This window comes from Atractosteus spatula, chromosome 14 (genome assembly GCF_055471065.1).
Source record: "Atractosteus spatula isolate fAtrSpa1 chromosome 14, fAtrSpa1.hap1, whole genome shotgun sequence".
Lineage (NCBI taxonomy): Eukaryota > Metazoa > Chordata > Actinopteri > Semionotiformes > Lepisosteidae > Atractosteus > Atractosteus spatula.
Genome location: NC_142719.1, coordinates 4,695,231 through 4,708,393, shown reverse-complemented (window position 1 = coordinate 4,708,393; position 13,163 = coordinate 4,695,231). Strand labels below are relative to the sequence as shown.

Sequence of the window (13,163 nt, the reverse complement as noted above, 5' to 3'; positions counted from 1 at the left end):
TCTTGTCTCAATTTTACAGAGCCAGCACTCAAGGCTGGTGTTGACAGAAAACAAACACAATTAACTCACAATGGTTTCAGGTTGACAAGTTAGATAACAGCAATGCATGACACAATCCTCACCCAAAATGCAGGGTTGCTAATAAAGAATTCATTTTTGAGGAAAACGTATAGAGTTTTCTGAATCCAGTTCTGGGGGGCTCGTGTGTCTGAAGGTTTGACTGGCATTAATTAAAGCAGCTGTACCTGAAGACCCGAAAGAAGCTAATAAATTGGTCTGGTTAAGCCACTAATGAGCTTTAGGTCGTTAAGAGCCAAGTTGAAATGTAAACCTAGAGATACATTGGCCCTGCAGGACGGGAGTCAGACCACCCAGATGTAGAGTCTAATGTCTGGCAAACTGCCGCTGTATTTAAGAAAAAATGAAGATCTTACCAATACATTTCCTCCGATAATAGGAAGCATGTTTGGAGACAGGAGAAGTAGTTGTCCAAATTAAATCATTTTCTTTAGGAAATCCAGAATGACTGGGTCAAATATCTTTTCATTTTGTCTAAAAAAATTGCTTTTTTTGTCTTCCAGGCACTTTAAAAAGAGTGAAATGAAATTCTACCACCACAATAACTGAGACAACAGCAGACACCACTGTCGAATACAAAATGAACCAGCTCTTCAATCTTTGTATGAGTGTTGTGTGCTCCGCAGCTTGTCATGACAGGAACCTACAGTAAGTGGTCCCAGTCCAGTGACTTTACGACCCAAGGCTGATTGAAGTAAAAAAAACTTTAACCAAAAGCGCACGATTTTAGTAAGGCCATAGCTGGTACTGTGTGAAAGGTAAAAATGCAGATCTCAGAATGTGGAATGATCTGGTAGTATGGAACATATCCAGCCATGTCACTGAAACCAATACCATCTCTTCTCTCAAGAAACTTCTGGATGAGATCCTGGGATCAAGTGGCTGATAATTACATGCTAGAAGGACTGAATGACTTCCTCTTTCTTATGTTCTTCACATTCGTAAGAGGTAATAACAGAACAGAACATAGAAAATGCCAGGCTTTGTTATGCCATCTAATTTTACCCTAGGTCCTCAATATCCTTCGTCTTTAAAGCGGAGAATGCTTTTCCCCCCTCACAATGCCTCACTTGAGTTTAGTTATAGTATTCATCATTGAAACCCCAGAATAACACACTAGTATTAAAAACAACAAACTGGTACAGGTGTCTGACAGGATTTCAAACTACATTATCCACTCATACCTTACATTAATGCAAGTGATCAGAAGCAAATGCTATTCACACGACAATACGGTATTTGCTGCTGAAGTTATAGCAGGCAGAATGATTTTATAAACACAAAAATCGACTCCAGGGGACAGCACATGTCCACATCGGCAAGCTACAATGCCAAACGACTTGCTCTACTGTCCTACATCATTTTGGACAGCGATTTAAACATCTTTTAAGAAACAAAGTGTCCTTTCCAAAGGACAAAGCAAAAATTAACAGAAAAAACACATCCTGCTGCTTCCAGACTGTTCATAAGAAGCAGATGTACACGTCCGCATGACACTCATTCATTCAACCCAAGCTATAGCACCTCCCCTTCCAGGTCAGAAGAAACATGCTGACAAACTCTTTCCTCAAATCCCTCTCCCACTCTGTCATCTCAAGACACTCAGCCCAGACTCCGCAGCCTTCAACAAATATGGCTTGTGGGATTTTCTGCACCGCTCCCAAACGTGTGTTATTACAGTTGGCAAACACAGAAGTGAAAAGGGGTGGCACGGTGGTCAGCACTGCCGCCTGGCAGCGCTGGGGCTCCAGGTTCAACTCCTGGGGTGCAGTCTGCATGGAGTTCGTATGTTCTCCCCGTGTTCGGCTGGGTGTCTCCAGGGTGCACCAGTTTCCTCCCACAGTTCGGCCCTGGTGTGAGTGTTTGCGTGTTTGGATGTGTGCGTGCCCCGCGATGGGCTGGCGTCCCGTACAGGGAAATCTGCCTTGCGCCTGTTGCTTATCGGGACAGGCCCCCGGCTCTCCCGCGACCCAGTCCTGGATAACACGGTTTACAAAATGGATGGCTGGATAAACCTGAAAAGAGAGGAAGGCTGCCCTGATCTTTGGCTGACCTTCCCCAACAGCTGGGGTGCTGTTGCTTTACAGGTTTCTGCACACGACAGCCACAGGCAGGCGTGCTCCTGACAGGCTAGGCCCTCTGTGAACAGACCAGGGACTGAAATGCCTCCGAAAGGCAGATGCTCAGTAAGCAGGCTATCCGAATTTAGCCCAGAAACCGCCGGACATTCAACTTCATTTTCCTTTCAGATTCTCAGGCAAGCAGCCCAAAGTGGACCCAGAGAAAAAAAAGCCAAGGAAACTGATCTGCTTTCTCCCCCGAGAGCCGGGCAGCTGTGTCTGGCAGTCCCAGATGAAGTTTCCCACAGCGAGGGTGGGGCTCCTCTCTCCCAGCTCCTGACGCTCAGCCAAAACCCCCCACTGACCTCTGAGAGACAGGAAGGAAGCGCACACTTCTGGTGCTTCCAGTAGCGGGCTTCACAGGACGGAGACGAGGTGGACAATGAGCTCACACACGCGGCTTGCGGCAGATTGTCTCGCTCGCCGTTTTGACCTTGAGCTGGAAATCCAGCGTTACAGCTGTGCTCCGATCTCTTCCCCATCAGACAGCTCCACAGAGACGTAGTTAAATACAGCCTAAAGACAAGGGTGGGATCTGCACCTGTGATCCTGCAAGCATTCGTGCTTACAGGACAGCGGTTTAGATCTGCAAGGTACCCACTGCCATCAGAAGACACGCAGAGCAGGACTGGGTCCAGGACTGAAGACAGGAACACAAGCCTAACTGCAGCGTGGCGAGAGAAACGTGTAGGTTTCTAACCGGCGTCACCTCTATCGGTCGGAGAACGACTTCCCGAGCATCTAAATCCTAACCGGACAGAACTGGTAGTAGTATACACGCTGCAATTAGAGCTTTCTGAAACCTATGGCAAATTCCTAAGGTGATCCTACCTCAGATCATCTAAATAATAATGATTCCTTCCACTTCTATACTGCTTTTCTGGACACTCCACTCAAAGCTCTGTACAGGTAATGGGGACTCCCCTCCACCACCACCAGTGTGCAGCCCCACCTGGATGATGCTCCAGTACTCTTCCCACACACTGGCTATCAGTGGGGAGGAGAACAGTGATGAAGCCAATTGATTGATGGGGATTATTAGGAGGCCATGACTGGTAAAGGCATGGGGAGAAAATTTGGCCAGGACACTGGGGTAACACCCCTACTCTGTTCAGGAAACACCCTTAGGTTTTTAATGACCACAGAGAGCCAGGAGCTCGGTTTTACATCTCATCTGAAGAACGGTGCCTTTTTTACAGTATAGTGTCCCCTCATTATACTGAGACATTAGGACCCACACAGACTGCAGGATAAAGACTCCCTACTGGCCCCACTAACACCTCTGTCATCAGCATCCTTGTCTTGCCCAGGAGGTCTGTATCCAGGACCTGGGCAGACTCATGCAGCTGCGCTTCAGTGGGCCAGCAGGAGTGAGTCAAATAACTCAGCCACGGTAACATCTTCACATGCAAAATGCACGTGCTGCTGTCCACAAAAAAACAACACTGAAAAATAACACAAACATAAAACTAGTAACACAAATAACATGAAACCCAGTTCCAGCTGGAAACTAGTTAAGAGCAAAACCGTTGGTGTGCATGTTAACAATGCATACAGTCAGGGCACATTACTGCAAAACCAGGGCCAGGTTACAACTGGTATGTACATCGAAGACTAGGTTTCAGAGATGAGCCTAGACGGTCTTTTATTACTTGATTATATGTGTATCTTGTCCTGCTCTGTGTGTTCCCAAGAAAAAAAAATGCTTCCTGGCTTTTCTTTTGTTTTTGTGGTTTGCTTCCTGAAATAAAATTTCCTACCTCCTTGAAAATAGTGTCAGAAAGTGGGAAAGCCTTTTCCAAAACATCTGAAAACAAGCACGCTAATCAAACCCATCTCTGGCAAGTGACTACCCATCTAAGACTTACAGCCCCACTCACTCATGCCTGTGCATGAACATTATGGGTGTTTTTGCCACACAGCAGTATCCTTCACCAGGTCCTGTAGCCACCCACTACAGCACCCCCTCCCTCCACACACCTTCAAACACTGAGCAACCGCCCACTTGGTGTGCTCAAGAGCCTACACCATCCTGAGTCACACAGCACGTCCATACTTGCACTGTTCAGAGCAGGGCTTTGCACAGACACCCAGCCTGTGGGGCAAAAACACCTGCCATTGCCAAGAATTAAAGCCAGCCACAACCAGACTCCCCAGCACTCCTTTCAAAGGGTCTAACGTGGCTCCCACAGAGCAGATTCTCCTGGCTGTAGCCTATCTGTTGGGATGGAACAGGAAAACAATCACCAGTCATCTGCTGTATTAAGAGACCCACACAGCGCTGAGCTAGGAATGTGACCAATTCCGAGGTCATCTCGGTCTCATACATCTCACACAATAGACACATTCGACAGATCCCCTAAAATTTAACATCGAGGAGTAGGAGAGATCAATTTTTGTTTGTCCTCTTAATTTCTGAAATGCACCGATCTACGTATTTCAGAAGATGCTCCTCTCCCAGCTGAACTGGATCTCTAAGGTTGGGAATGAATGAAGACTCTCCTCGTCTCCTTTGCCTCCTCAACGCCAAACAACACTCCAACAGCACCTCTGGAAATGTGCTTTCACGAGTCCTAACCCTCCGAAGGTGTTCTGCCACAGTGCGCCGCACCAGCAACCGGTGTGGAGGCCACAGGGCTCATAGACTGGATTTAACGTGCCATGAGGTTTATTGTAAAATCAGAAGGGGGAGGGGGTTCAGACACGGCAAAAAAAATGCAACGGAATAAACAGACTGTGAGATCACGGGCATTTCAAGTTATCGGATTCCTAAGAAAAAGCAAAGTAAAAGAAACAGTGAGCCGTAGTCGTGGCGCAGCAGATGAAGCGACCAGCAATGTTGTGGTTCACGATGAACATCGGAAGCGTTCAGATACAATTTATCCAAGCGGTGCTGTGTCACAGACTTCCTTCTGCTTCACCTTTCGCTACACTTGTGTATTGCTGGGCACAAAAACGTACACGGGTTGTGTTTTTAGAAGATGACAATGCTCATCAGCGTTGAACAACATTTCAAACTGCTTTTAAACCTGTTTACAAATAATGGGGATTGGTTTATCCTCAAATGCATTCCGTGGGACGGTCAATAATCCCTCTTTTTCCAAGCAAATTCACATTACATATAATTCCATATTCTTCCATAACGAAAGCGTTGCAAGGGATTAAAAAAAAACCTAGCAAGTACTTGTAAGAAGGCAGGAAAATACTTCGTTGGGTGGTTATCATCCGATTTCCTTATAAAACATCTGTAAACACACGGTATTATTCCCGATCTCCGGCTCACCACACTCCCCTACAATTTTAATAAGCGTTAAAACGCAGCATACCGACACACTGCTGTTGAAAGAGCTCTTTTTCAACATTCAACCACTGGACCAAGGGCATCGGATCGCTCCGGCGCAGGCCACCAAAATGATAACCACGAATTCGGGGGATTTCATCTTTAAAAAGATAACTTACATTTCTCAACTGGTGGCGTTTTTTCCTCCACGTCGGCTCCGATTTCTCTGCATTCCATTTTCTCATTCAACCATGCGCTTCTTCGCTTTCCCTCTCCAGCAATGTGCTCATTCCTCCAGCAATCCCCCCACCCCCCCCAAAAAAAAGACTCAGTTCAGTCGCTTCGCCACCAGCATGCACACTCACAGTCTACCCCCAATTCCAAATGGAAAGAGCTGGAAACGGGGGGCGAAAAAAATCGATTTGTCGATTTCTGGAAAGAAAAAAAAAGAAAGAAAGATTTTTTTTCCCCCCAGTTGTGTTTTTTTTGGGGGGTGCTCGTCACCGAAACACGCAAGAACCCCGCTGTTACCGGGGTGGTGTTCTCAAAACTTCGAAAAGCCCACAGGAGAAAGAAACCCCATTCACCCCCCAGCACAACAGCTGATGGGACTGCTATTGTACGGACAGTCCCTGCTCGGCCTCTAAAGGAAGACTGTACCATGAGAATTTGGGTAGATCTCCATAGTTGGTGCGCAGAGTTAAAATCTCGGACTCCTCCAATTAAGGTTTTATTTGGGTTTCAAAATTCATCATTGTGTGACTTGAGCCTAGGATTTTTGATCTACTTACACCGTCACAGATGAGGGGGTAATTCTCCACAGCTAAGACGACTCTTTCCCCTTTTAGGGGGAATGGTTGCGTCCTCGGAGGATCCCAACATGTTGAGACTATCTGGGGAAAGTTGAATTATTTTGGCTGCGTGCACAGATGGTGAGTCACTTAGAGCAGATCATGACCATTTAAACCCGACCCTTTTAAAGCGACAGCTTGGAAAATTGTATATAATTATTATTTCATGATGTTTCATAGGTCGTAGCGATTATCAGTCATTTCTAGGACATTTCTGCTGTTCACGTCTGCATTGCCTGCGGAATACATCTTACTTGTGTTGCTGTCGTATACAGCACAGCATCGCTATTAAATATTGTGTTGTTAACTTTCTGCTTTATTTTTTATTTATTTAGCGATTATCCCATTAAGAATCCCCAACCCATTGCAGTATTTTAAGAATCATTTGTTCATTACTTAGGCGTGGCAATTCTCCTTTTCGCCGCCAGGCGTCAGTACTGCGCACCGTCATAATTCGAAGGTGGTTAATTTCTTTAAAAGTTGCCATTTAAGAGTAAATAGTGTCAGGGAACTGTGTACTGAAGCTTGTTAATGTCTGTTTTCAGTAAGTACGTAAGTTAAAAATAAAGTTTGATTGTTCTAATATATAGTATCAAAGCTTTGAGAATTCAAGTAATCTTTTTGGAGCAGATTAAAGATTTGTTGTTGAGAATAATTCACTATGCAAGCGTGTTTAAATAAAGTAAAAATCCTGCTTATTACAAACGTGCAGTTTATTTTATGCCTTTTTAGACAATGATATCAAAACATATATTCTTAAAATGCTTATTTTCCTTTTTTAATCCAATAAATTAAGCAATGTAGGAGGTTTGAGTCTGCACTGTGCTCCTGTTAGAAATAAATGAAAGACCAGCAGTGATTCCAGAGAGTCCTAATTTTCAACCGCACGTCAAAGCGTGTATTGAAACATTACTAACACATTTAGATTTTGCGATGATTTAGTAAAAATAATCTTTCAGTCACAGATGTCAGCATTTCTGTGCCTTCTTTCAAATCAGAATTTAATTTGGACATTTTGTCCTTTTGTAAGCCTATTGATAACGGAGAAAATCACGTGGGTCAGGTTAAGTCAATGACGTACTCACACAGCACAACTGCCGGCTTGCTGTCCGTCCTTTCTTATCAATTTGTGTCTGCTCTTGCATATTCTCTCTCGCTATTGCAATGACATGCAAAACAAGATGAAGTAGGTCACAGAGCTGCATCTTTTCTCTAATATTTATTTCAGGAGACCTGTTTATTTCGTTCTTCAGAGTGAAGGAGCAAGGCTGGAATCTGGTTTAATTCCAGTTTCATTTCACAGAAACAGAACATGCTTAAAACACGAAACCTATTATCTTGTTAATATTTCATTATCAAATTCTAGAAAATCTTTAAGGCTCAAAATCTCTCATTTTTGATGATGGATTTATTGCTATATCGTGTGAAGTTCTTCCAGCAATGTGAAAACTGGTTGTTGTACAGTAAATCGTAAGGTTTTAATTTTAATGGAGAACTTGGTAGTTGCTTCCAACCTCTGTTTTATGATCCTGGCAACAGTTGTGATGGTTGGGGAGCTCTAATTTCAGTGCTTTACCTCATCTGGGCCTGCTGTGTGTGTCTGCTCTGTTATTACAAGTTTGGACCATGTGAATTCAGACTGCTGTCTCTCACAACATGAGCCAAGAGTCTTAACTGGCTCTCCTCAAGCTGCAAAGCCGAAAAGGCTGGCAATACTTCCACTCTTATCAACTGATCGATGAATATGATTATTTGGAAAACGTTGCATATGTCCAGTTTCACAGACTTCTTCTCATAGTGTTGCAGTGCGCTCTGACTAATTGTTTTGTTACAAAACGGAGAGGGATGTCCTCCTTCACAAGTCCTTTTTTAAAGGATTTGGTACACCAAGGTAAAAGCTCTCGTTTTTTCAGTTTGTCGTGGATGATGATGTCTATTATTAATATGTTTCCGCCACATTCTTAAACAATACAATACTATGACTGCCTATAATATATGATGACATTTTCAGGAAAGAAACTACCTTAGCACACACCCTACTCCAGGTATCCCAGGATGGCTCAGTACTATTGGTAGGTATATTGGAAGTTAAGCTTATCTCTTAAGCTAAATATAATATTATTTGTATTATTACTACAATAGTGCTGTTTGTTGTGCCTCTTTTCCCATAAGCACCCAACAGTAAGCATTATGCCTACTGATGTAACACAAGGCACACACAATTAGAGCTGCTGCAGCACTCCTACAGGTTGGTGGTGTTGATATGTACTGTGCTGGTGAACAGTGCCGTATGTTTGTGCCCTTCTCACTAAGCCATTTTCACATAAAACGTCTATGCTACCAGTCAGATAGCAGAGCTGCACACGACAAAGTCCTTACAGAGTGTGGAACTCAACACCCTCTGGAGAGGCCTATAAGCTTGTGGAAAGAATTACTCACTTACTCCTAATACTTCCCTTTGCTTGTTTCTTGAAGCCATTGCACCAATCTTAATGCCTTTACATTGCTGAAAATACTATGAATTTCTTGTCATGAATTGGGCTTAATTAATAGAATGCAAAGATAACAAACCGATGTCCAATGCTTTTTCCAACATGCTTTCGAAACAATGTTTTGAATAGGTCTGTTTCAAAATAGCTGTCACAATGCATTTTCAAAACCTTGGTGATCCTCTCAAGCTACATTCATAATTATTAGTGGAGACTTTCAAAATCAGAATTCCTTTTCTCTGCTTTGAAAGTGATTGAAGCTTAGACCCTAAGATGTACAGACTCCGCATATATCCCTTGGCTTAAAGGAAATCCTGCATTTTCAGGTACAGAGAACTCCATCTTAATCTTTTTAGTCTTGAACAGAGAAGACTCTTAAGAGCATCCGACTCAAAGACAGACAATTCTCCAGGACACCGTGAAACACAAACCAGAGGAGATGAGTGAGAATTAAGCAGAAGCACATTTAAAACTGAAAACTGGAGGTACTTTTTTTTTACACAGGGAGTTGTGAGAGTCTGGAATAAAGCTGTGCAGCCTCATACTGTAGCTGATGCCCTGGCTGATGGCATCTCTTTCAGGACACAGCTATGTAGAAGTAGCTACTAGCATCCAAGTAGGAACCAACCAAGCTACTGTATGTGGGCTGAATGGTCTCCTCTCATTTGTCTCCTTCCTTCTTGCAAAAAGAAGCTTGCAATGGCCACTCCAAGGGTAACTGTAATGTAGGGATGTTCCTTGGGTATAAGAGAAAACTGCAGCCACACTGGAAGGGAACAGTCTATGTTCTAAGTTAGGGCCCTGGGAGAGAGTCCTCACATTGAATAAGTCTGTATGTAAAGCCCTGGAAATGGCAGACCAGATCCTGTTTGCTATGTCCAGAAAAAACATTCCCTCCTATTTTCATACGGTTAGCCATACTGTGGCCACTATGAAGAACTTGTAGTTAACCCCTGTAAATGCTTTTATTGCTGATTATGATCACTTAATTGTACTGTACAGAGAAAATTGTTCTTTGATTTTCTGTTTCAGATTCTTTATTGTCCTTGACTGAATGTAATTTTTCAACTTGTTAATAAATTTTTCCTCATTTCCCTTAATGCCATAGGTGCACAATTCCAGTCCTTGAGAACTAGAATCCATTTGTTTAGGTCTCTTGGAAATGGTAACAGCTGATGACCCATGAACAGTGTTACACTGGTCCAATTAAGCTAATGATCATCTCAGTTACAGAGGTATGAAAATCTGCCAACCCATTGGACATCTGGATCGGAGTTGTGTACCACTGGCTACAGTGTTGGTTTTAACTTTCATTTCAGTGAATAAATATGTACATACAAATACAGACTTCCAAAGGAATATTAATATGGATGATGTACCTAATTAGTCTTCTAAATTTGTTTTAAATCAGTCTTTGGTTTTTGGACTCAAAACCAAGATTAATCTATTTGATTATTCATGTTTGTAGAAAATAAAAAAAAACTGAAGTAAATTCCCAGAATATTCCCTGCAAGATCCTGTTTTTTGACACTCTCACAGCACCAGTTGAATACTGGAGTAATATGTGCCAGACATCTTGTTTAAGGCTGGAGTCTCTGAACTGTTTAACAAGGACACCATGGACCTGTGAAGTACCGAAGCACAAGACATGCTTTCAGACAGCACACAGATGCAACAGCAACTTTCCTGCTCACTTACTGTACAGAGAGACAGCTCCTGCTGCCTCGTGCGCGATCCAGCATGCCAACTCAGTGAGGGGACGAACAATGACTCCAGGCTCAGCAGTGAGCTGGAGTGATTCTGACAACCTGAATCCTCAAGGCCGTTTCCCTGATTTACACTAATGTTCTGCACCCTGCAGTGATGGCTGAGCACAACGCCTAAGAGAAGTTACTTGAATTATCACCAAATGTTTAGATTTATCTCCCCCCGAAGCTTGGAAACCCCTGGTGGGTGTGATTTAGCATCCCTGGTTCTGCTGTGGGAACACAAAATCAGAACATTGACCTCCTGTAACGCGGAGCATTGATGTCAAAGAGAGATTTACACAGAAGACAAAGTTAACCTCACATTTAAGAAAAAGGCAAGCGAGACGGGTGACACATTAATTATTTTCTATAACACATCAAGGAGAGAGTCTTAAAATTCATAGGCTAGAGGGGAATGTTGTCCTTCTGTACATGTTTTAAATTCTAGTCCACTGCTTATGGAAATTCTCCTCCAAATGTCTATTTCCTTGCAAGACCCTTCATTTTAAGAGAAAAATGATTCCAAAGAGATCTGTAGGGATTCCAGTGGTTCTGGGACAGCAGCCAGACAGATTTCATCTGGTGTGAAAAATCGCCAATAATTCCTTCAAGAAGAAAATTCTAAGGGGATTCTCTTTATCAATAGAATTCTAAAGCAGAAAAAGGGAAGGGCAACCTGGGGCTTAACCAAGAAGCATAAGAGCAGCTGACAGGACATCACCCTGGACGTGACACCAGCCCATCACAGGGCACTCGCACACACAAGCATGATTTCAAATAAACGATGCTTTATCGTAATAAAATGAGAAATAAAAAGAGCTGGTGTCTGCCATAGGTGATTTCGCCAACAGTATAGTTAAATTTCATTAAGCTATAATGAAAGTACATCACTTTACTGCTGTAATCTTGCATGGTACCACTTACTAATTAAAATCTACCGTGCGATACTGATTTAATCTACTAAACACATGGTCTGTTTTCATGATGGATCGTGCATAGTTACATATTTTAGGATGGGTAATTCTCTGGACAAAGTATTTCTCCTTTCCTTCCAGGGGAGAGGTAAGTACATGAGCACATAGTACTTTGAAGCAGCAGCGCGAACTAGCAAAAGGTCCATATTTTATATAACAAAAACATATATAGAAACTGAACCACACGGTATATTTTGTTTCATGTGTGGAATTACCCCTTCACTTGTGTTTCCTTAAGTACACATCACAAGCGATTTTTACCTCACTGCTCGAGTTTCTGCTTTTCAAGACGCAGGTTTGGGTCTAATAAAAGACTCTCCATGCTCGAGCTCTTTTTTAGTTTTTAAAGACGCTGTGTCGAGCTGGCCACCTGCGCCTCACACTCCACCAAGTTAAGAGCGTCTGACACAAAGACACTCACAAAAGTAACAACCGGGAGTGGGGATGTCCTCTCCTGTCTCCACTCGGCAGGGATTCTTTGTGCAGCTGTTAGACTGCGTTAGCCCACAAACCCAAGAGCCACCTGTCGCCCCAACTGTATCTGGGGTGACTCATGGCAGACTGCTGACGGAGGAGTTCTAAACGGCTGAAAAGAAGGAAATCTATCCTCGTGCTGGACTGGCCGATCTGTAACTTTTCCAGAATTCCTGCAAATGCATTCTATACAGGCAGATCTATGAAACAAAAGCCATAGAATTGGAAATATAGTCATTTTAAAGCTGTACATAATGGAATAGAGGTAATAGCTGTGACGTTGTATGTAGGGAAATTAAGAGTTCCTAAAGATTTGTGGGGTTCAACGCACTCCTTACACTGAAAGCTGAAAGATTCGATTTTCTGAAAGGGTATAATGTATGATGGTACAATTACATTGCAGACATTCCTGTGTAAAGCAAGGTGACAGATGCTTCCTGATTAAAATGGTCTTTCCTTCACTACCTTTTCGTGTCCTGATAAATCTGCTTTGTTCCCTGAATTCTTGAAATAAGATTTTATGGAAGTGTAAAACAGTTCAATAAAACATACTTACAGTTCAAAGAAAGCTTGCTGAACATTAACTGGAGAACAGTGAACGCAAGGTTAGCCTACAGTAGGTTAAGCCGAAAGTACCAGTGGAACAATGTATCCCAACCATACGAAAACAGCATAATTTTCAGCAAAATGAGATGCGGAACTCAAAAGCGCACAACCTATTAACGATCACACAAACACATTATTTTTTTCTACACTATGCCAGTTTGTGTCCTGATTAGCTTGCATACAGCCTGAGAACTCACGACTTCACTACTCAGTCACTGGAAGGAAGCATGCTTTTTCTAGATTGCTTCACAGTTTAATAAAGAATTTCTGTACGGTATAATGTGCTTCCTTACTAAATAACATTTTACATATAATGTTTTCTGACCTTGTGTTAGTTTACTAGATTTTTGAATATGTATAAACCACAGTGAAAAAAAAAATGCATTCATTTTTTAAAGAGCGCGTATAAAAATAGCCAGCCTGATTTTTTTCCCCTGACACTGTGAGTTTTATACTATAATCAGCTCTGTCTTGAATAAAACATCATGTGAACTGAATTTGTGGCGGCAGCCAGTACATTTAACCCCGCGTGTGCTATGATAG

General features: G+C 42.7%; 1 protein-coding gene across 11 annotated transcripts in view; it reads right to left on the bottom strand.

Annotated features, from left to right (window-relative positions):
• Positions 1-6,112, bottom strand: part of map7d1a (MAP7 domain containing 1a) — a 63,639-nt gene extending 57,527 nt beyond the window's left edge. For all 11 annotated transcript variants that reach the window (XM_088932279.1, XM_088932283.1, XM_088932282.1 and 8 more), the window contains exon 1: positions 5,658-6,112. In XM_088932279.1, the coding sequence (XP_088788405.1) occupies positions 5,658-5,715 (58 nt within the window). In that variant the 5' untranslated portion in view covers positions 5,716-6,112. The remainder of the gene's footprint in view (positions 1-5,657) is intronic.
• Positions 6,113-13,163: the final 7,051 nt, after the last annotated feature.